The sequence below is a fragment of the Vespula vulgaris genome, chromosome 9 (genome assembly GCF_905475345.1).
Source record: "Vespula vulgaris chromosome 9, iyVesVulg1.1, whole genome shotgun sequence".
Taxonomy (NCBI): Eukaryota; Metazoa; Arthropoda; class Insecta; order Hymenoptera; family Vespidae; genus Vespula; species Vespula vulgaris.
Genome location: NC_066594.1, coordinates 6721915 through 6743595, shown reverse-complemented (window position 1 = coordinate 6743595; position 21681 = coordinate 6721915). Strand labels below are relative to the sequence as shown.

Here is a 21681-nt window from a genome sequence, read left to right as displayed (position 1 = left end):
ATGATTTAATCGTTAAATTTATATTTAAAAAATTATTTAATAAATAATGCCCATATATGTTATGTATATATAATAATCGTATAATCGTGTTAACTTGATTTTTTTTTTAGGTTTGGACTTAATGGTTTTATTCATCTTACGAATTATTAACTACATACTTTGTTACATAGGTAAATGATTTCATGTGTTTTTTATGAATGTGGAGACTAAAGTATTTGTATCGTTATAAAAAAGAAAGTAACATTTATTTACAAGGTTCAAAAAACTCTCCTTTATGCTTTTTAGCGGCCTGAGAATCATCTTGAGCGTCTGTTCTTAGCATTAACCTAGGAATCCGTTTAGATTTTAAATAGGATATTATCTCACTCGGCGATCTATAATAAAATAATGTTGTGCGTTAAGTGTAAATGACGATTATAGTATTATATTTAATATAAAATTAATTCAAATATCAAATCATTGCAAAACTGCGACGATATTATGATATGAATACCTTGTGTGAATTTTTGTATCAACCAACATTTCCGACGAATTTTTATCAGTCGAGCTAGAAGAACTTGTACATGGTGAAAAAGGAATGATCTGATAGGTACTTTTATTTACTACCTCGTTACTTGATTCTTTGTTTTCTGCTTGAGCTGGTACCGTGCTATTAGCCGCACGGGGCGTTGTTTCTGTTTCTGACATAGGCTTTTTTTTTATTTCTATTTCTGTTTTCACCGGTTTTATTTCAACATGATTTTCAGATTTTGGTTTCAACTTGCCATCTTGTGTAGGAAAGTTTACAACTGGCAATGTAATATTCTTATCGCCTTTTGTAGCGTTCATTAATTTAGTTAACAACTTTGATATCTCCTCACGTTTTCTTGTAACAATTATTTCTTCAAACCAATGTTTTAAAGTTTTTATTGGTAATGTATAATCTTTAATGGGATCCTGGATTAAACATTTTTAATTTAATAAATCTTTGATAATTAATACATACATACATGCATATATATGTGTGTGTGTTTTAATAATTAATAATAACTAATATACATATATACCTTAAAGAAGCTCTCCACGTATTGTAATACATATAGGCCGCAATCAGTAAAATTTGATTGTTGAGGAACTTTCGGAGATGCTCCCTTAATAGTCTCTTTTGAAAATGTCTTTTCAATTCCCATTTTAGCAACATGTTCGCAACTTAAATAATCTCTTAATGTAGCAACAACACGACATCTACTAGCACCCGCAAGAGAATCGAATATCAATATGCAGGGACTAAAAAAAAAACATAAATATTCTCAATATCATTTTTTAGTTAAAAATAAGCGATCGGATTGTTTCGATTATTATACTTACACTTTTACAGAATTTATATTTTGTAAACCTTGATCTGTTTCTTGGTTTTTATTGTTTTCTTGTCCTTCAGTTTCTTCCTGAAGTTAAAAAAAAATATATATATATATTAACATGTACCTCTGTATACTATCTAAAAAAATTATTAATTATCGCTTACTTCATCGTCACTATCCATCTCCATTTCTTCATCGTCTCCTTCCGCTTCATCTCTTTCCGAACCATCATCTCCTTGATCTATTGTTATAGTAGTTGTTACTGGAGTTATCGTAGTAGTTCCAATTGTCACAGCTTGAATTTTAAGGTCTTTCAATTTTTTACTTTTCTGAACTGTTTTATGAACATCTTCTTCTTTAATAGTTTTAGGATTTATAGAAACTTTTCCCACCAAACCAGGGAAACAAATAATCGCCAAAAACCAATGTGCACTATAAATAAAAACATTATACATTATTAATGTTAATATATACGTAAAGCATTATATATATATATAACATTTAATATATACACTTACTGTTCATTGATAGGAATCACAATGAAATCTTTTTCAAATATATTAACATTTTTAGTCCATTTCTGTACTCTTGCATGCCTTTTAGCAGCTGCGGAAAGAGGAACTGTACTTTCACCAGCTTGAGCATGAGGACTTGTTAAACGTTTATAAAAGTATGAACTAAATACGTGTGTTCTATGTTGATCTGATTCTGATAACACTTCCAGTGTTAAATATTTCAAATAAAAATCAATAATTACATCATTTAAAAACTGATCTTCTCCAAGACATAAATAATCTTCAGTATTTATAGCTATACCACCTTTTGCTGGAGGTGGTGGATATACTGTTATTCTGTAAAATGAAGTAGATCAGAGATATGTAAATATGAAGTATGAAAAAATATACCTAATACATGTTAATTTTATTTAAATCAAATAGTTTCTTACGTTTGTATTCCACCATTTACAGTAGATGTATTTGAAAGTGATGTTTGACTGTATCTTCTAGTAAGACCTGGAACTAGTGAATTCTATACGGAAAAAATGGAATAAATATTAAACAAAGAAATATAAATTTTGTATAATTATATATAAAAGATAAAACCACATTTTATATATATATATATATATATATATATATATATATATATAAAACCCTTTAATTATATTGAACAATAGCACATACATCTTTTGGCGACGCTCGCACTAAAATATCATTTGCTTCTTTTGGATTCAATTCTTCAAGCAAGCCTTTTCTAATCATGAATATATTTTTCAATGCAACCTTTGATTCGTCCGATAATTTTTCTGGCAGTAAAGTAATCCGTCTATGTGTGTGATCTATATAGCAGAAAAATATTTTATAGAAAGAGATGAAATTTTTATAAAATAATAGATATATCTATAAATATAGTATATGTAAAATTTGAATTACTACTTACCTTTACCAGCTGGATCATAATATGGCCCTTTTGGATCTTGCATTCCTAACAATTCGCGAATCATCGCACCTGCACTTGTGGTTGTATAAAAGAAAATAACAGGCATAGATTTTCCAAAATGTACCAATACCTTTACTAAATCTTGAACTTTAACATCCAATGTAACAAAACTTTTATCTGTAATATATAACAATACAAACACATAGAAATATAAAAATACTTTTTTAACAGAGAATATATACTATTTAATTATATACTATTTATTCAATCCTTACCATCTTCTAATAAAGGTATCCCAAATCTTATTCCACTTGGAGATATTAGTATTTTCTCTGGTGGAACATATTTATATGAACCTATTCTGACTGTCCGACACAAAATAGTTGTATGTATATTTTGTGTAGAATTATCTGTAAAATTCTGATCTTCACATTTTGTACTTCCGCCTATAAAAAGCAATTGTAATAATACAGAAATATATCCTGGAATAAATCTTATAAAGATATTTATCTTGATGATGAAATTAATCATCAGTATTATTACCTTCAGTACATTCTTCGCTGCTTGGTGGTAAATCAACATTTGTGCTAGAAACAGAGTTGTTTGTAATTACTGGTTCTTTATCAAGAATTGTCTCCATTTCTTCTGTAAAATTATTACTTGCGTTACTTGACACTGCATTACTGTTAACACCATCTACTTTTCTAGTTTTCCCTTCTTCATCTTCATCTGATGATATAGTTAAACATTCTGAAAAATGATATAATTGATATATAGACAATATATTTTATTTTTATTATTTAATATTATTAAAGTACAATACACATTCTAAAAATACCTGGTTCTTTGTTAATAACTTTTGTTGTTCTTGATGTAAAACTTCCTCTTCCTCTTCCTCTACCACGTTTATAAGCAGATCCATCGCGTTCTAATTTCTCCAATTTTGCTGAAGAATTTCGTTCATTGTTTTTCTTATAAAACGTCTGTAAAAATATAATATTATAATATATTTAAGACACATCAAAAAATATTTTTATTAAAAATAACAAAAAAAAGAAAAAACAGAAAGAAAATCTGAAATATGAGATAAAAAAATGATCACAGAAGAAATCTGCTACCAATATCACCTGAAACTTCAACGCGTGGAAAACTTTTGGGTTTAAAATTATATTAATAAATTTAGTATCTTAAAAATTATGCTACATATATTTATATATATATATATATATAATATAAGAGAACTGTGTGCAAATTTTCTTCATTTAGTAATACTATATAAGCATGTACAATTTAAGTAATATGAATTCGTTATGCATTCATCTGTCACTCAATCACTATATTTTAAAACAATTTTTTAATATTAAGTACAATGCACTATACTGGTCTTCAAGCATTCCAGTCATGATCCTTACATTGACAGACAGCATGTTCTCCTTCTTTTCTTGTATACCCACAGTCATAGGTATCGTCTTCACACCCTCTGGTAATTTTTTCAAACATCGTTGACATCGGTTGAAGTCTAATGAGCTAATACCACAGTTTGGACAGAGTGCAAGCTTTCCCTCGACGTATTTAGCCTCCTAATTCCATAGAAAATGTGTTATAGCTTCTGCCATAACTTACTTAATATAATAATGTTGTATGTGTCAAATTGATATTACCAATTATTACTTGTATGTACTTTAATATCATATTATAATGTATAAAGTTATTGCCCAAATTAAAATTCTGTCATTTTAATTGGTAACTATTTTTTGAATTACATAGTTATATTTTACAAATGTTAACAGTGTAAAGTAACACAATATTGGTACTGCTATTATATATATCCAGAATAGAATTTTTATATATACTGATTATCCTTAAAATTAATAAATAAACCTTGGAATATAGAATACATCATATATAATAAATATTAATAAATATTATATAATAATAATCTGTCATAAATATTTCATGAATAAATTAATTCTTTCTATATAAAATAAAAACCTGAAAAATCATTATATGTGATACACATTATATAATAATTCACTGTTAATTAGCACATGAGATACTAACACTTCGCGGTCCACCGATGGTACTGTATCACCACTATTTGATAACATAGACTTTATCAGTAATACAAATGCATGTTTGATTGTGTGTATCCATTAATGTCAAAAACATGAGTGTAGAACGTCAATTAGCAACGCTAAAGCAGTTGTAAACAAAATTATTTGGACACAGTCTAGAATTAGAGATTGATAAATATGGATGCTATACTTGAACTGGAAAAAAATGTAGAAAAATGAATTACTTTCTAATGAAGAAAAAAATATTTAAATAATATTTAAAATGCTCTCTACAATCTGTTTCATTATGTTGAAATCATTAATATTATCACAAAAATCACGGATACCGCAAAGTGTTAATATTATGAAATATAATGAAGTATTCTACTGCTCCATACTCCTAAATCTTCATATATTTTCAAGGGAAGGAAGAAAAAAAAAGGAGGAAAAAAAAAACTTCAAATTATAGTATATTATAAAACAATAATATAACAAATAAAAAAATATATACTCAAGTGACATATATTCAAAATGTGATATTTTTATCAATACACATTTAGAACATTTTTTATAAGAAACATATTTTGAATTAATTTATAAAGTTAATTTTACTAGTCAAAAAATGAATCCAAATGTTTTTATATAAAATAGTAATTTTTGCTTACCTCATTTTGACATATGGGATTGCTATTTTCATCAGGTGAACTAAAACACATTCATTTTTTACACATGTAATTATCAAATATATTAATTTCTAGGATAAAGATAACTATAGTTTTATAATATGTACAACATTAAAATTTCAAAATAATCTTACCTAATAGTACGAGAAGTATTACGAGATCCGATAGTTGTAGTATCTTGGGATGTGTTACTGTCGTGCTCATGAATTTCATTCAATATGGCATTTGTACCTGGCCCTGCTTCCACAATGTAATTTATACCCAAGGTAGAATCCGAGACTAAACATACAGCAGTCTCGCCACCAAATGTAATGTTTGCCTAATAATATTAATTTTTCATAAAAAATGATATACACAGAAATAAAAAATTCTTTATGAAGTAATTATTTTGTAATATCAATAACAACAACAACAACAACAATAATACCTGTTCAAGAAGATCTTGCACAGTACAATCATCATTAGATATATCAAATGTGATTAATCTCTGTTCACCATTAGGTAACATTACTAACATTTTTGCAGTATTGCCTTGTATTTGACGCTGTACTATGGTATTTGAAGGATTGGCAATAACTTTCTGTAGATATGCAATGCTTTCACTTTCTTCTGAATCTGCTTGAGATGGAGAACTCTGTTGTTTTAGAATACCTCTTTCTTGTAAAATACAATCAGAATCAACATTTGAATTTGTTTGCATATTGTGTGAAGGTGAAGAAAGTTGAGATTGTAATTGATGTGGACTTTTTTGTTCTATAGTCCCAACTGACGATTGCTTCTGTAATTGTTGAAACTGTGTTGTAATATTTTGTAATTGCTTTTGTTGTATTACATTTGCTACTTGTTGATGTTGCAATGGAGTAGCTGTTATATTTTGTACAGGCTTTTGTGACATATTGGATACTTGGTTCTTTCTTATATTTTGTTGCGATCGTTGATCGTTTTGCAATTGTCGTAATTTTGCTTGTTTTATCCTTTGACTTAAATGTTCCATTTCTGGATGTTGTAGTCTTAATGGATTTTTAGACATCTGAATAGGAACTGTAGGTCGTGTTGGAGACACTTGAACAAAAGAAGCACGAACTTGTCGCGTAAGTGTTGTTGTTACATTCTGTCCAGTCGCATTAACTGTTTTATTATGGAATGAAGGAGAAGTTACTTTAACGTTTGATACATAATAACGTGGTATTCGATTTGATGTAGAATCTGTTACGTTTAAACCGTCAGAAGGAATGGATGGAGACACTGTTTGTATATTATTCACCGAAAGTCGATTTTTATTTTGATATAGTTTAACTGACTTCTTTTCTGTAGATTCAGGATTATAAACCTGTGGTTCAGTATTTCCATGTACAGTTAACTGAAAACACATATCATTATTAAAATTAAAAATTACAAATATATGACTAATATATACAGGACTATAAAATCACTTACAGGTAACGTTATATTATTTTGTGGCTGACTCTTATTTAAAATAGCAGTTTGACTCTTTTCTGGTAAAAGAGTATTCTGTTTTGAAGCTGCATCTATATTAACACTATTTTCTTGCATCTTCATCCATTGTATCTGTTGATTATCATTATTACATTCCACGGATGGTTTAATAGCTACAAATTTAATTTACTATATTAATCTTTAATAAACAGAACAAAACTGGAAAAATTTTTATTTTAATATAAATTTAAAGAAATTTCGATTATACTGGTTACAAAAACTTCATAACTTTTATATAATAAAAGAAACGAAATAAGTAAACTAAAATCATGGAAATTAATTTGAATCATATATGTATTTGTTACATTAAAGATAGTAATATTTACCTCTCTTATCCACAACACCTACTATATTTTCTGGTGCTGTATGTACTTTAACTGTATTAGGCTTTAATATACTTTGAGATGGGGATGATTCATTTGTTTTAATTATAAACACGTTTTGCCTAAAAAATAAATAAATAATATTAGATATTAACTTTATATTTGGATCTATAAGAAATTAGATGAACAAATCAGTTTTGTATATTTTATATCAAGTTTGTCTCATGTGTCAATTTTTCATAATGATATATATTTGTATATATAATTAAAACTATAAAATATCAAATAACTTTGAGCATAAAACTATAAGTTATAATAAATATAGGATATGAATGTCATAAAAATATAGATATAACAATAGTATAGAAATACATAAGACTTTACAAAACATAAGACATAAATATAACATGAAGAGAAGCTTTAAAGTATATATTTATTTTTTTTATATTACAGTACATCATGTGATATTATATTGACTTTTATGTATATATATATATATATATATATATATATATATAATATATATATATAATATATATATATAATATATATATATATATATATATATATATATATATATATACTAAAAGAGCTAAAGAAATATAAGGTTGACACACTACAAGAAGTAGAGAACTATTTTTTAATTTTATAAATCCTAATTACATACTATTTTCTAACATCAACAGTTTCATAAAATTCATCAAAAGTTCATCAAAATCATACACTTCAGGTCTTCTAAATAATATTAATCTGGATTTATGACAATTACTACTTAAATTAAAACTGTTATTTAATGACAAAGACACAGAAGACAATATTTAAATTAAAATGATATATTAATATATTCTTTGAGGCACACGCATACAAATTAAGGTTGTATGAATATACAAGCATAACGTTGTATAAAAGATCATAATAAATACTCTGCAAAAAATTCTGCAGCAATATAACACTTCTCCTAAACACAAATAATATATAATTAAGATTAATACTAAATAATCCCACATGAATTTAATATTATAAATATGTAATGGTATATTTTTTTAAATAGTATTAAATTTTTTTAGTTTTTAAATAGTATTAAATTTTTTATACTATATTTAACTATTAATAAAATATAGAAACTATCGTATATTTTCTTTGATTTTTCATGCTATTAAATTGAGATATGATTTAATTATAATCAATTGAACCCAGTATTATTCTTTTCCTTTTTTATTAATTCAATGATATGAATAAACTTAGGTTAAAATATTTTGATATTTAGATCTATACCCATCTTACAAAGCATTCAGATCAATGAAAAGAAAATCATTTTACTACGTGAATACTTGAAATGCATGCGCATAAGTTACCCTTGTTCCAATTGCGGTGTGGAGATTTGACTCCCTAAGTTAATAGTTTGCTGGCAAAATATTGTTTGCTCATTGTTTTGTTGGGCAGCAGTATAAGCCAAAAATTGTTGTGAACCATTACCACCATTATTTACATCCTCAACTACTTGAACATGTTGCCCTTCTACAGAGCAAATTCTCTGTACTTCCTCAAGTGTTAATGTACCACTGGCATTGGTCACAAAGTTATAATATTGTGCCATATTACACAAGATTTTACTGCTCGCAATATAATCTTTTCTCAATCAATGTAGATCAGTATTGGACTGCTGCTACTGTGCCAGAATATACCAGTCCATTAATATCATTTCTGTAGAATGTAGTTTCTAGAATGACAATACGACCTATTAAACATAATTTACAATTACTCTAAAAATTTCTGATATAATATATTTATCCTATGTGAAATATATATACATATATATACATTTGTGTGTATACATACATACATACATACATAAATATATATATATATATATATTTCAATATAAATATTTCATATCTCTAGGAAATAAAAATTAAATAAGAAAAATAAAAATAAAACAAAATTAGATTAAAAATTATGCAAGAACTAATTAAGTTTTAATAATATATTATTAATACACGAGTTAAATAACAAAAAACTAAATATATATTTTCACGCATATATAACTTCAATATTCAAAATTAATTGTTTGTATTCTAATTTTTTATATACTAATTGCATCATAGGCATAACTTAGCACAGAAGCATATAAAAGAATGTTTTATAATATCAAGCAGCAAAAGATTATGTATGAATTTATCATTACCATAAATTGCTTTTATTTGTTACTAGTTATCATTTAGAAATAATACTGCTTATAACATAATATTGTTATTAATATAATGAATATTTTAAAACTATGAATAGAACATAATAGTTCAATTAATACAATTGTGTAGTATACCTAATATATCAATATTTTGATTATATTGATCCTCTTGCTAACAAACAAATGATAACTCAAAAATACTAATGCTAATAAAAAAATGATTCAAATCAAGTATTCTGATTAATATATAAAATGATATATAGTTAACCAATAATAAAATTTAATTTCCTATTAGAAAGTTTGTACAACATGTGCTTCAAAGATTTAGATACCTAAAACAATTGTCATGAATAAATTTTGTAGTGTGTGAGTTAGAAAATAGTTATATAGATTCTTTCTATGCTATGGCATAAGTTTGTTGCAATGTATTGTATTAGAAAACCAGAACAGTTTGTTATGTCTTTAATTATATATGTAAATGAATATACATGATCAATAATTCATTAGTCAAGATATAACTATGCTGATTTTCTGAGTTTATGTAAAGTATTAAATACGTATTATGTTTTAATACTTTGTAAAAATTAATGTTTCTACTTAAATAAAAATAATATATAATACTTTTATCTCATGATCATATACATCAATTAATATCTTATTTTTGTTCATAAAAAAGTATGAATAGAAAGTTTTAAATTGAATGGAAATTTATTTAGTCTAATAAAAATTATTAGAATATATATATATATATATATATATATATATATTCTAATAATTTATATATATATATCATACACTATTAAAAAGCTAATTATTCAAATTTATGAATCAAGTAAGAAAAATATCTAAATAATCACACAACATAACACCTGATGAACATATATTTTTTTTATTGTATTATTTTATATTAATTTTTCGTATAGAGAATAAAGATAAAAATGTATTATTTAAAACTAAAAAATATATAAATTTGCGAAGAGGTCCGTAATTTAATTAGAAAAAATAACGAATATTAGAAAAAAGAATATTTCCCTCGACTAGTTTAGTTTGTCATATCTACTAATATTGTTCTTAATACTTAATAATGGAGTCAGTTAAACCTATAAATCTTGCATCTGATTAAAATAATGACCATCGTAGGAAGTATCTTTTCCGAGTCATAACCTAAAAGTCAAAGAAAAGTAGAATCGATCTTTAGAAATTCATACACATAACGTGCGTACGATACTCAACAGAGTTCGATCCTGTATATTGTAGAGAATAAGACGAATAATAAATTGGGAAGTACAAAAATCTTAATTAAAGAATCTTAATTTAATGTGTATATGATCATGATATATAAAAAGAAAAGAACAATCAATTCTTTTCATAACCTTACTGCAAAATGTAATGTTATAAACAATAAAAATAGTAGAAAATAACGACAAAAAAGATAATAGATAATATATTACTCGATATACCGGTATTATTGACATTAACTAAGAACAAGAAGAATAATTCGTATGGATTTGAGTAATCGGTACATGATCGGATCATGAACGCACACGCATTAAAATATTTATTTATAAACGTTTTACAATAATACTCACGAATTCCCGTATACGACAAATATAGTTCACTATTATTATTAAGCTATTAATAATTAATATATTTAATTTGTCTCAAAGTTTTCTCGTTATATTCCACGTAAGTAAATAACAACTGCACCTCGCCATTTTACGAACCCGTTTGTGTGAACGAATTGCAAAGCAACAGACAGGCCGCAAAAGATTACGCCACTGCGTCACGAACTTGCTTGTTTCCGGCTTGATATCTTGAAAGTGGCTCTAGCGGGAATACTCCAAATTTCAAATTTCGTACATAACCTATTAGTTTCTTAACGTAGATAATTATTATTTTAACTATGTGTATTTAGATTAATAAATAAATACAACACTAACCTTATTTTTATCGATTGAAGTAAACAAATATTTCCTGTAAATATCTATTAACAAATATAATCTAGAAATGATAAACAAATAAAGAAATCATTGTTGTGACAAAGCAAAATTAAATACATTTTATGAAAAGAAAATGGATGTATAATAAATAATTTTTAAAATATTAACTAAGTTTCAGAAAAATATTAATGAATTATGTTAATTCCATTGTATTTTGAATTAATATATGAAAGTTTATTATATTAAACATTTGTTACGTGTTCTAAAAATTCTGGTAACACTTTTTCATGTACTATGAAGTTATACGAGTAGTATAAACGATCATTTAAAATATCGAAAGGTTTAAACGAATTAGAATGTCCAAGAATTTGTATGGTGTCTAATGAAACGTGATTATTTCAGCTTAGTGCGAATATAAATCCTTCAAGAAAAGATTGCTAAAATATGAATTCACATAAAAATCGTGACTTGGAATTAGCATTAAATTTACATGACGAATTTAACATTGTTGGTATAACAGAAAATGCAATTATTCCGAAAGATGTAAATATGTTTCAAGTTTTTTATCTTATTAATGTTAACTCTTTTTATATTTATTATATTTCCATAATAAATTTAAATGTTTATTCACAGAAAAATAATAAACATTACAAACCAAAAACGTTAGTTGATCAAACATTAGAAATAATAGATCCAACCCCTAATATTTATACATTATTTATGCAATTTAATTCACGTTTTTTCTGGAATGTTTTATTATCTGTTGAGGTTAAATGGAGCAATAGAATGACAAGGTATAAATGATATTTGAAACTTTATATACTTTTGTAAATATAATTAAAAAAGATACATATTATTTACTACAGCTGTGCAGGAGTATGTTCTTATCACCCACGAAATAAAGAATGTATAATTTCTCTTAGTGTTCCATTACTTAAACTAAGGCCAAGAAAAGACCTTGTCGAAACATTATTGGTAATGTTCATTTTCTTGATAAAATTAAATTTCAAGTTGCAAAATAATAATCATTTTTATCATTTTAGCATGAAATGATTCATGGTTATTTATTTTTAACTAACAATAATCGCGATAGAGATGGACATGGACCGGAATTTTGCAAACATATGCGTAGAATAAATAAAGAGGCAGGAACGAACATAACGGTATATAAATGTTGATAAATAAATAGTTGTATAGTTTACAATAGTAATAATATTGTATATATTTTCAGATATATCATACTTTTCATGATGAAGTTAAATTGTATCAACAACATTGGTGGAGGTGCAATGGTCCTTGTTATAAAAGGCCTCCATATTTTGGAACTGTACGTAGAGCTATGAACCGTGCACCAGGCCCATCAGATTTTTGGTGGAGAGAACATCAACAAAGTTGTGGTGGACAGTTCATAAAAATCAAGGAGCCAGAAAATTTTAAAACTAGAAATACAAAGAATAATCAAAAATCGAAAATGATATCCAAAAATACTCAAAAGGAAAATAGTCTAACTGATTGGCTAAAAAATAGTAATAGTCCACAAGATAAATTTAACAATATATCTAGATCAAAAATTATACCTATATCAAAAATTTCTAACACAGAAAATGAAAAGATCAATATTTATACCAGTACTCCTCTTAATAAAAAAATAAATAATGAACTGTTAGATAGCAATCTAAAGAAACTTGGTAATAATACAAATAATGTTCATGGATGGGGTGTAGGAGGACCAAACAGTTCATCTGCTTCTAAAGTAATTAACAAAAATCATACTCCTAAATATTCTTATTCAGGTCAAGTAGGAGGTTCTAAAATCGGTAAAAGCAATTTATTAGATAAATTTTATATAAAAAGTAATAATCAGCAACGAACGTCATCACAACAGAAGACATCATCGAATGATAAAACTAATACAAAACAAAGAGTTATAAAATCTGTTCAAGGAAACACAAGTGCAAGTCAAAGTGATGCTTTAAACCAAGATGTCAGTGACCTTGTAAATTGTCCTATTTGTCAGGTTACTGTTTCTGTTAATATTATTAACGAACATTTAGATTCGTGTTTAGATAATAAAGATAAGAAAAAGTCATATGATGTAAAAAATACTCCACAACATTGTAATGTTGATAGTCAAATGGATACTTCATTAATGGAAAATACTATCTTTATTACTCCTAAACGGAGTAATGTAATGCATACATCATCAACAAAACGACAAAAACTAGAAAATTTACATAAGTCCGACTTCACAGATTGTCCAGTATGCCATATCAGCTTTAAGATTACAGATATTTATAACCATCTTGACACATGTCTTCCAGAACAATGTCTGTCAAATTCATCATCTAATACAATAATTATTAATAGTTCTTCAGATTCTGAATCACCTAATAGTATATTTATTGATAGTCCTACTATAAAGACAAACGCACAATCTAATTATAGAAAAAATAACACTATACGTAATATTCAAAAATGTTTAATTTGTAATGCAATCATTCCATCTACAATATCATTAAATGATCATTTAGAAGAATGTATTGGAACAATGTTTAATGATGAATCTATATCATGCATTGATAATAACAATGATAATTTAGAAGAAGTTCGTGCAACAGATCAAAAGTATCCTTGTCCTCTGTGCATGGAATTATTTACAGAAAATATTATGAATGAACATTTGGATACATGCCTTAAATAAAAATATTTGTAATTTAATAGATCTAATAGATATAATAGATATATTGAATTGAAAATGAAGATATGAAAAATAATATTCTGCTTAATGATATTGCGATATTACAGAAGATTATATAACATTCATAAAGAAAAGTACTTCTTTTAATCATAAAACTATATATAAAAAATCATCAAAAGCTTTTATTTTTTATTTTATAGAAACATATTTTAATATTACATTTATTTAAATTTAATCTTAAAAATATATTTAATATTGAGTGATATACAACATAATTATCATTCTGTTTTGTACTCTAATATATTAACATACATCATAATATTTACATTAGAACATTAAGAGCAATTTATAATATTCTTGTATTTATATAATATATAATATTTTGTTCCATATAAATAAAATTATAAATCACTCTATAATTCTTCATAAAAATTATTTGTAATAGAACTATTAACTGTACATATACCACAACTGAATTCAGTTAAATAAGTAGGAAACAAAAGTAAAACTTGTTTTTGCGTCCAATGCATAAATAAAAGAATATTAGGAAACAATATATCAACAGATTCATCGCGCAATTTTATCCTGTAACATAATTTCTTATTATTAAACTTCATATTGTAATTGAACAATTGAAACTATCAGTATTATTTGAAATATCAGTATTATTTTATTATAATACTTATTAACAACAATTGCATACCATTTAGATCCAAATTTTTGGAATACGTGCTTTTCTAATGGTACATGTGATGTAGCATTATATACATGTCCACCATTGAAATATTGAATTATCTTTATAGTACCTGTTTCATCGGTAATAAATACATCTATTACATTATTTTTTGAAGCTCTAAGAGCAAATCTTGGATTATCATCATAGCATTGACCAAGTAATAATACATTTTTATGTGAGTTAAATACAATTGTGGTATTGTAAATTGATCGTACAATATTTGGTTCTATAATACATGTGCCTATTGATGGTAAAAGAATATTTAGAGTTTTATTTTAACGTGCCTAAAAAGAAAGAATATATATCATTGTTAATAAATAAATATATATAAAAACTTACTAAAAAATGAATGAAAAAGAACACTATCCATATATCTATGGATTCGTGTTCGTATTAAAAAATTTTCAATGAAATTAGAATCATATTGTATAGTCACTTTATTCGAATCTAATTCCAGTTCAGTACTGTCAGAATTTTTAGGAAAGACTGCACTTAAAAGAAATTGCCCAGAATTATTGGTATAATTACTGTTTCCACCAAATAGTTCATACACGGCTCTTAACTTCCACACGATTTTTGACAGTGGCTCTGGTAACTGTTAATAATATTATTATATATAGTAAATAGAAAGAGAAATTTAATTAACAGCATTAATAACATATACATTATGAATAATTTCCACAAATCTATTTGTATCTACTTACGTTTTCGTAGTTAAGAAAAAATTGATACTTTCTTAAGATAGATAATTCCTTTGAAGCTTCATAACAAGTATCAGTGTATGAAACATAATTTCTTTTTTTTAACTCTTTACGGCATTGATCATAAGGCCATTTTTCTTTTTGACTTTCTTCAACCTGTGTTTTACTAACTTCACCAACCAAATTTAATATGATTGACGAACCACTACATTTACCTTTAGCAGTATCAGATGGTCCCCAAACAAGAACTAATTTTAATTTGGAAGGAGAAGGAGGATTTACATTTAAAAAGTCCCATTCCCAATCCATTTCTCTATCAGCTTCTATACAAAACTAAAAAGAATATATTGAAATGCATATTTGTTACAACTATTCATATACTTCTAAATTACCTTCATAATTTTTTCATCAGATGTAATTTTAGTTGCCTTGATTTTAAGACTGTCCGAAATCCAACTAGTAGTATCATAAAGAGCAGCTAAATTCCATTGATATAAAACACGTTGAGAATTAAGTTCACGATTTGTCAAAGATATCATGTGATGTCTATTATTTTTTACATATTCAAATTTTACCTATTTAGCAAAAAATATTTAAGACAACGTTTATACGAATCAATAAATTATTATTTATGAATGATTTTATTTTATACCTACTTGAGTTTGCACCAATGCATCAAATGGTTCTACATAAACAGTTAATCCACAGCTACCTTTTGGTGGTACATATGTAAAATAATCTAAAAGATGTACTGCTGCCAAAACTATTTTCATGCCTGGCCAAATCCTTAAATTATAAATAATAAATATAGGTCATTTATATAAACAATGTAATAATTAAAATTTGATATAAATGAAATAAAACTTACTGATAATTAGCTTGGTGGGATGATAATATATCTGTTATTACTTTTTCTCGTGATATTGCACTTTCACAATCAAAAAGTTTCGTGAATACTTTTCCTCCCAACTCAGGGAATTCAAATTCAAATAAATTTATTGTCTAGATAAAAATATTTATTGATATTTTTATTATCTTTTATGTAAATATTAGATATATTATAATTTGAATAAGAGTTTACCTTCAATTTATTTATTGGTAATTCTCTTCTAACTGTATATGATATCGGACAATTAGGACAAATAGCTTTTAACTTTGTTTGGGTTTTAGTTCCTCTTATATGAGTAACTGTTCTTACATGAGCAACAACTCCCATTTTAAAATGTTCTGAAAATATAAATATAGTAGCTGTATATCTCAATATTTAAAAAATAATAGGGTCAATATACCTCCTGGTGTATTATATGTGATAAATGGTCTCTCATCTAATCCAATCGTAATATTAATAGGAAGATATCCATGGATAGATTGTGCTCTCTCTGCTGCATGCCACAAATCAACCAATGGATTATAATTTTCAATTATTTCACTTCCATGAATGGACGTTCTAAGAATATATATTAAAATAAAAAATTCTTGTAAAATTTCAACATAACAAAGCTAGTATATACCTTAATATAACATGATTATTACGTCCAATATCTGAATGTATAAAATTTCCTCTCATTGAAAATAATGATGTTGCTGTCATGCTAAGTCTTACATTTGTACCCATATCTGTTACTTGTACTGATTCCATAGTTATAGGGATATTGATTCGTTGTTGATTAATATGAAATTCTGTATTTTGGTAGATTTGATATATATTATCAGGTAACGAAGCTAAATCTAGAAAACAATATTAAATATAACTTATTTCTCTTATTATATATAAAAGAATTATTCGGTATTAATAATAAATTAAATATAATATACTGACATTGAACTATTTTTGCAATATTTGTATGATTTAAATGTAAACATAAAACAGTCTTTTGTTGAACTTGTGCAATTATTTCTAAATGCACTGGTGCAATTTCTTTTCTATCTAATTTATATTGATTCAGTATATCTTTAACTTGTGTTGGATTTTCAAGATAAGTTGATAAGGAATGTAGAAGACCTTCTGCTTTGATATACAACTATAAATAATATGCACATTATAAATAAAAGTTATCAATAATATAAATATATGTGACATTGATATATTTTTTAAATGTAATAACTAGATATTATACTTACAGATACATGATTTATAGTAGTACCACTTCCATAATTATTCAAAGTAACATACATTGTTTCTGGTATATTTGTAGCTGGATTTGCTATAACAATACCATGAAGCATGGCTCCAAATTTTCTGTATGTATCTTTATAGTCGAACAGATAATTACCAGTTAGTAATAATTTATTATTAGATGGTTTACGAAGTACACGTGTAAATTGTGCTGCTATACTTCCCCTGAATAAAAAAATATAATTACAACATAAAACACAATATATACATATTTGAAATAATTTCTACATACATGTGAAGATAACAGGGATACGTTGTCTGCTCCATAGATTTTAGGGTTGTATAAAAATAATTATATAAATGTAGATTTGGTTCAGTTTTCATATACCAATATAAGGATATTAATCTACTTGGTGTTGGATTAGAAACAATTAACAATGTCAATGCAGCTATTCTCATTTCTAAATGCTCTGTCTTATTTACCAACATGGGCCAGTACACAGGATATATCTATGTATAAAAAAATATATAATAAAATATCCAACATCAATAATAAAATATATATAAAATTTTATAGATTTTCTTACAATTTCTGGTCTTAAAGGTGCAGATGGGAGAGATGCCCAAGCTGCAAGTACACGAAAATGACGTGATTCTGCATTTTTCCCACTTGCTATAGATTCCAAAAATTCAACTACTCTTCCTAATTGTATATTTGCCAAACCTTCCAACCATATCATTTTTTTTTCATACTCAGTACTTTCTAGAAAATATTTCAATATTAATATGTCATTATATTATTTAGACTTAAATTAAAAGAACTTTATAAGCATACCTGTGAATTTATCAAGATAGAAACGTACGTAATCGTCAAGTATTTCGTACGAACAGTATACAAGACATATTTTATAAATTAATGTACCATATGAAAGAATAGCTGTATTCTGAATTTCTGTAGAAATTTCTCTTTCTAAACTTAGAAGTGGTCGTAAAGTTATTAATAATTGTACATCTGGCTTCCTAATATGAAATGGTAATTGAGTTAGAAGTTGTATTGCTATTATATCTGATACTTTATGACTTTGAATTAAATCAAATATAAACAAAGCAGAGTCTTTACTTCCAATTTGTGGAAGTGCTTCCAGAAACATATTCCTACAACAATTAAAATAATATTTACATTATTCTATATAAATAAAATATAAAAAAAATATTATTTTTTTATACCGTATTGTTTCTTCTTTGTAACTAGTTCCTGAAATATTATTATATGCGATTTCTAAATCAGTACGGTCTAACATTCCAAGATAATAGAGAAGAATAGAGATAGTTGTGTTATGTAGATTATTTGTTTCAGTATCTAAACCAGGAGTCTCAAGTGTTTGGCTTAATCGATCTAATAAGTTTCCTATCTGTAAAAATGAAATATTTTTGTTAAAAAAATAAAAGAACACAATATCAAAATAAATGATAAAATGAAATATAACTTACAACTTTAAAAATACTATCTTTATCAAGTACTCCTCTACCTTGTGTCAAATCTTCCTCTGGCAATTCATGTTGCAAAGTTACAGTATGTGGATTGTACAATGAAATTTGATTCACTGTATCTTGTACAGTAATTAATTGAAAATTCTGCCTACAGACTCCACATAGATATTATTCTATTATTCTTAAAAAATAAATTTTATAGAAACAACGAAACAATATACCTTGAAAAATAAAAATGTGCTTCGCCAAAACTTTGAAATGGTTGTACATAAATTCCTCCTGTTGCATTAATATATAGAATATCTTGTACAGTGTTATTATGTCTCACATAATATAATCGTTCGCTAGATTTTAAAATGGGATCCTAAAGGATTTGTATACATAAATAAACTTTTTAATAATTAGAAAAATAAATAGTATGTTAAAACGCACTTGTTCAGAATGAGGACATTGCATTCTTGGAACATTGGTCCAAAATCGAAAGGGTTGACCAATACAAGTCCGTGGATCTAAAGATTTTCTAATTATTTTTTCATTATCGTTCTCACTACTTACAACATATTCTATGTTGCATTGACCATAATGGTTTATCTACAAATACATTAAAAAATAAATCATCATTTCCAAAAAAATGTATAATTATCTTCCTCTCTATTTGAATATTATTATAATAACTTATAAATGATATATTATGATATTATAACAACTTGCTTCCATAGAATGGAACGCTGCTTCCTTTTCAATAGTAGAGAGATCCAGTTGTAATATTCCTACTATACTGCGCTTTATATTTGTAACCCAAACAGGTTCATTTTGTATAGTGAAATTTTCTACAAGTCCCATTTTATATGTGACTTCAAAAGGCATTAAAAGATCTTCAGCACTTTCGTTAATATCTATATCTTCTCCTTTTTCTCCAATTTTTCCATTCCAGATATTCATTTTCAATGATTGAAACTGTTTATAAAATTCATATATATTACAGTATCATATTTTTTGCTTGAAATTGAAAATAATATTTTAAAGTCTGTAAAAAAATACCTGCATTACTGCAGCATTTTCTCTTGCTTGAATTACAAGTATTCCATTTAAACCCCATGAAGACGTAGCACTAGATGGTAATAAGACACCTGAACTAGAAGTAGCATTATACAAATATCTATATTCCTTTTCTGGGGTAAATAAACCATATATTGATTGTATGCTGCATAGTAATATAATAACAAAAATTCTTCTTAGTTTCCATGCAAGAAAATATTTAACAAAATTGTTATCTACAAAACAAAAATAATATATACATATATACATATATAGAAAGAGAGAGAGAGAGAGAGAAATAAAATACAAATGTGTAAAATATATAATTATATGTAAAATATTAAATTATATTTTGTGCTTTACTGATATCCATTTTACTTAAATATTAACATCATAATGTTTCCATAATCGTTATAAGTTAAAAAATTTCGTATTATAATAACACTAAACTCATTCATTAAAAAAATACTAATCTAATAAATATAAAGAAAGAAAAATAAATTATACCTGTAATACTCATGATGTATGTGATCGTAACTCAACTAAAGTGAACTGAGTTCATGGAAGTCAAAAGATGACCCTTACATCTCCTATCTCTGTGACCCACAAATACGTTGTATTAATCATTTATGTATGTTTATCCTCTCAATAAATTATCTGTCATGGTATAGACTGTGTATATCATATTATCTTTGCTTTTCTACATAATCTTTATAGAATAGAAAGAAAATAAATACAAGATAGAGATTTTAAAAATTGATATAACACTGTAAATTTTTAACGACATATATCGTCACTTATATACCGTCCATACGTTGAGTATATTCATTATTATACGCAAAACGGTATAAATTCTTTTTAAATGTTCGTATAATATCTCCTTCGTTCTTATTCATTATTATCATTGAATAAAACAAGGCTAATGAGAGTAAATAACTTCAATGATGATGTGTTCGATGCAACTAAAGCAACTCCTAGACTAGCAAAGCAGATAGCTATTGATAAATAATCATATCTACTATATAAAATAATATGTATATATAATCATCTAAAAAAATATCATTAAATGATTCATTAAATGATAATAAAATTAGCAATAATTTAAGTTAGCAGATACCAACGAAAATATAATGTTATATCATATAAAATAGCATGGCATGTATTATGATATATTATGGTGATTACAATGATTAATTAAGGTAAACCTAATATATATATATGATACTTAAAATATATATATATATATATGACTTATAATTATTTTAAATTTAAAAAAAGAGGCATTTTGTGTTATTATCAATATATGTACACACATACACACACGCACCCACGAACGCGCCACACACGCACGCTATTTTATCATTGACACATCATACAAAGAAATTGTATACTATTGCATAGTATTTTTTTCTTTTTTTTTGTGATACAACACTGGT

At 25.9% G+C, this 21681-nt stretch overlaps 3 protein-coding genes across 7 annotated transcripts; 1 reads left to right on the top strand and 2 right to left on the bottom strand.

Moving 5' to 3' along the window:
* Position 1: 1 nt before the first annotated feature.
* LOC127066077 (uncharacterized) lies at positions 2–11316 on the bottom strand. 4 transcript variants are annotated; one of them, XM_050999348.1, is made up of 20 exons: positions 11115–11316; positions 8693–9075; positions 7341–7459; positions 6955–7127; positions 5945–6877; positions 5652–5836; positions 5500–5539; positions 4193–4360; positions 3619–3763; positions 3324–3530; positions 3056–3226; positions 2781–2957; positions 2525–2679; positions 2287–2369; positions 1859–2191; positions 1505–1772; positions 1348–1424; positions 1047–1266; positions 494–936; positions 2–374 (listed from the first exon to the last, which is right to left on the bottom strand). In XM_050999348.1, exons 2-20 carry the CDS (start codon positions 8932–8934, stop codon positions 245–247), a joined length of 4269 nt encoding a protein of 1422 aa, XP_050855305.1. In that variant the 5' UTR covers positions 8935–9075; positions 11115–11316; the 3' UTR covers positions 2–244. The 4 variants fall into 4 exon arrangements, with proteins under 4 accessions (XP_050855305.1, XP_050855304.1, XP_050855306.1 ...); XM_050999347.1 differs by having other exon boundaries at positions 8693–9057; XM_050999349.1 differs by lacking the exon at positions 4193–4360 and having other exon boundaries at positions 8693–9057; positions 11115–11315.
* Positions 11317–11867: 551 nt separating this feature from the next.
* On the top strand, positions 11868–14333 carry LOC127066086 (DNA-dependent metalloprotease SPRTN). The gene is made up of 5 exons (XM_050999372.1): positions 11868–12008; positions 12099–12259; positions 12332–12440; positions 12509–12628; positions 12697–14333. Exons 1-5 carry the CDS (start codon positions 11910–11912, stop codon positions 14164–14166), a joined length of 1959 nt encoding a protein of 652 aa, XP_050855329.1. The 5' UTR covers positions 11868–11909; the 3' UTR covers positions 14167–14333.
* A 218-nt stretch (positions 14334–14551) lies between these two features.
* LOC127066079 (vitellogenin-like) lies at positions 14552–21297 on the bottom strand. 2 transcript variants are annotated; one of them, XM_050999351.1, is made up of 22 exons: positions 20753–21297; positions 20249–20481; positions 19919–20164; positions 19640–19798; positions 19429–19571; positions 19208–19355; positions 18944–19128; positions 18552–18871; positions 18304–18479; positions 18009–18226; positions 17722–17941; positions 17420–17621; positions 17112–17328; positions 16890–17047; positions 16682–16827; positions 16469–16602; positions 16257–16386; positions 15993–16175; positions 15604–15933; positions 15239–15494; positions 14867–15140; positions 14552–14748 (listed from the first exon to the last, which is right to left on the bottom strand). In XM_050999351.1, the coding sequence occupies exons 1-22, from the start codon at positions 20763–20765 to the stop codon at positions 14577–14579; spliced, it is 4263 nt and encodes a 1420-aa protein (XP_050855308.1). In that variant the 5' UTR covers positions 20766–21297; the 3' UTR covers positions 14552–14576. The 2 variants fall into 2 exon arrangements, with proteins under 2 accessions (XP_050855308.1, XP_050855310.1); XM_050999353.1 differs by lacking the exon at positions 14552–14748 and having other exon boundaries at positions 15021–15183; positions 15336–15494; positions 20753–21296.
* Positions 21298–21681: the final 384 nt, after the last annotated feature.

Bases quoted from the DNA above. Each gene is read 5' to 3' on its own strand.
- LOC127066079 (XM_050999351.1), bottom strand. The intron at 17,329-17,419 runs GTCAGTATATTA...ATTGTTTTCTAG, and splicing joins TATTGCAAAAATAGTTCAAT to ATTTAGCTTCGTTACCTGAT. The intron at 15,495-15,603 runs GTAAGTAGATAC...TATTATTAACAG, and splicing joins TTTTTCTTAACTACGAAAAC to TTACCAGAGCCACTGTCAAA.
- LOC127066077 (XM_050999348.1), bottom strand. From the start codon at position 8,934: ATGGCACAATATTATAACTTTGTGACCAATGCCAGTGGTACATTAACA. The intron at 4,361-5,499 runs GTAAGCAAAAAT...CTATGGAATTAG, and splicing joins ATCCCATATGTCAAAATGAG to GAGGCTAAATACGTCGAGGG. The intron at 1,773-1,858 runs GTAAGTGTATAT...TTTTATTTATAG, and splicing joins GTGATTCCTATCAATGAACA to TGCACATTGGTTTTTGGCGA.
- LOC127066086 (XM_050999372.1), top strand. From the start codon at position 11,910: ATGAATTCACATAAAAATCGTGACTTGGAATTAGCATTAAATTTACAT. The intron at 12,009-12,098 runs GTAAATATGTTT...GTTTATTCACAG, and splicing joins ATGCAATTATTCCGAAAGAT to AAAAATAATAAACATTACAA. The intron at 12,629-12,696 runs GTATATAAATGT...ATATATTTTCAG, and splicing joins AGGCAGGAACGAACATAACG to ATATATCATACTTTTCATGA.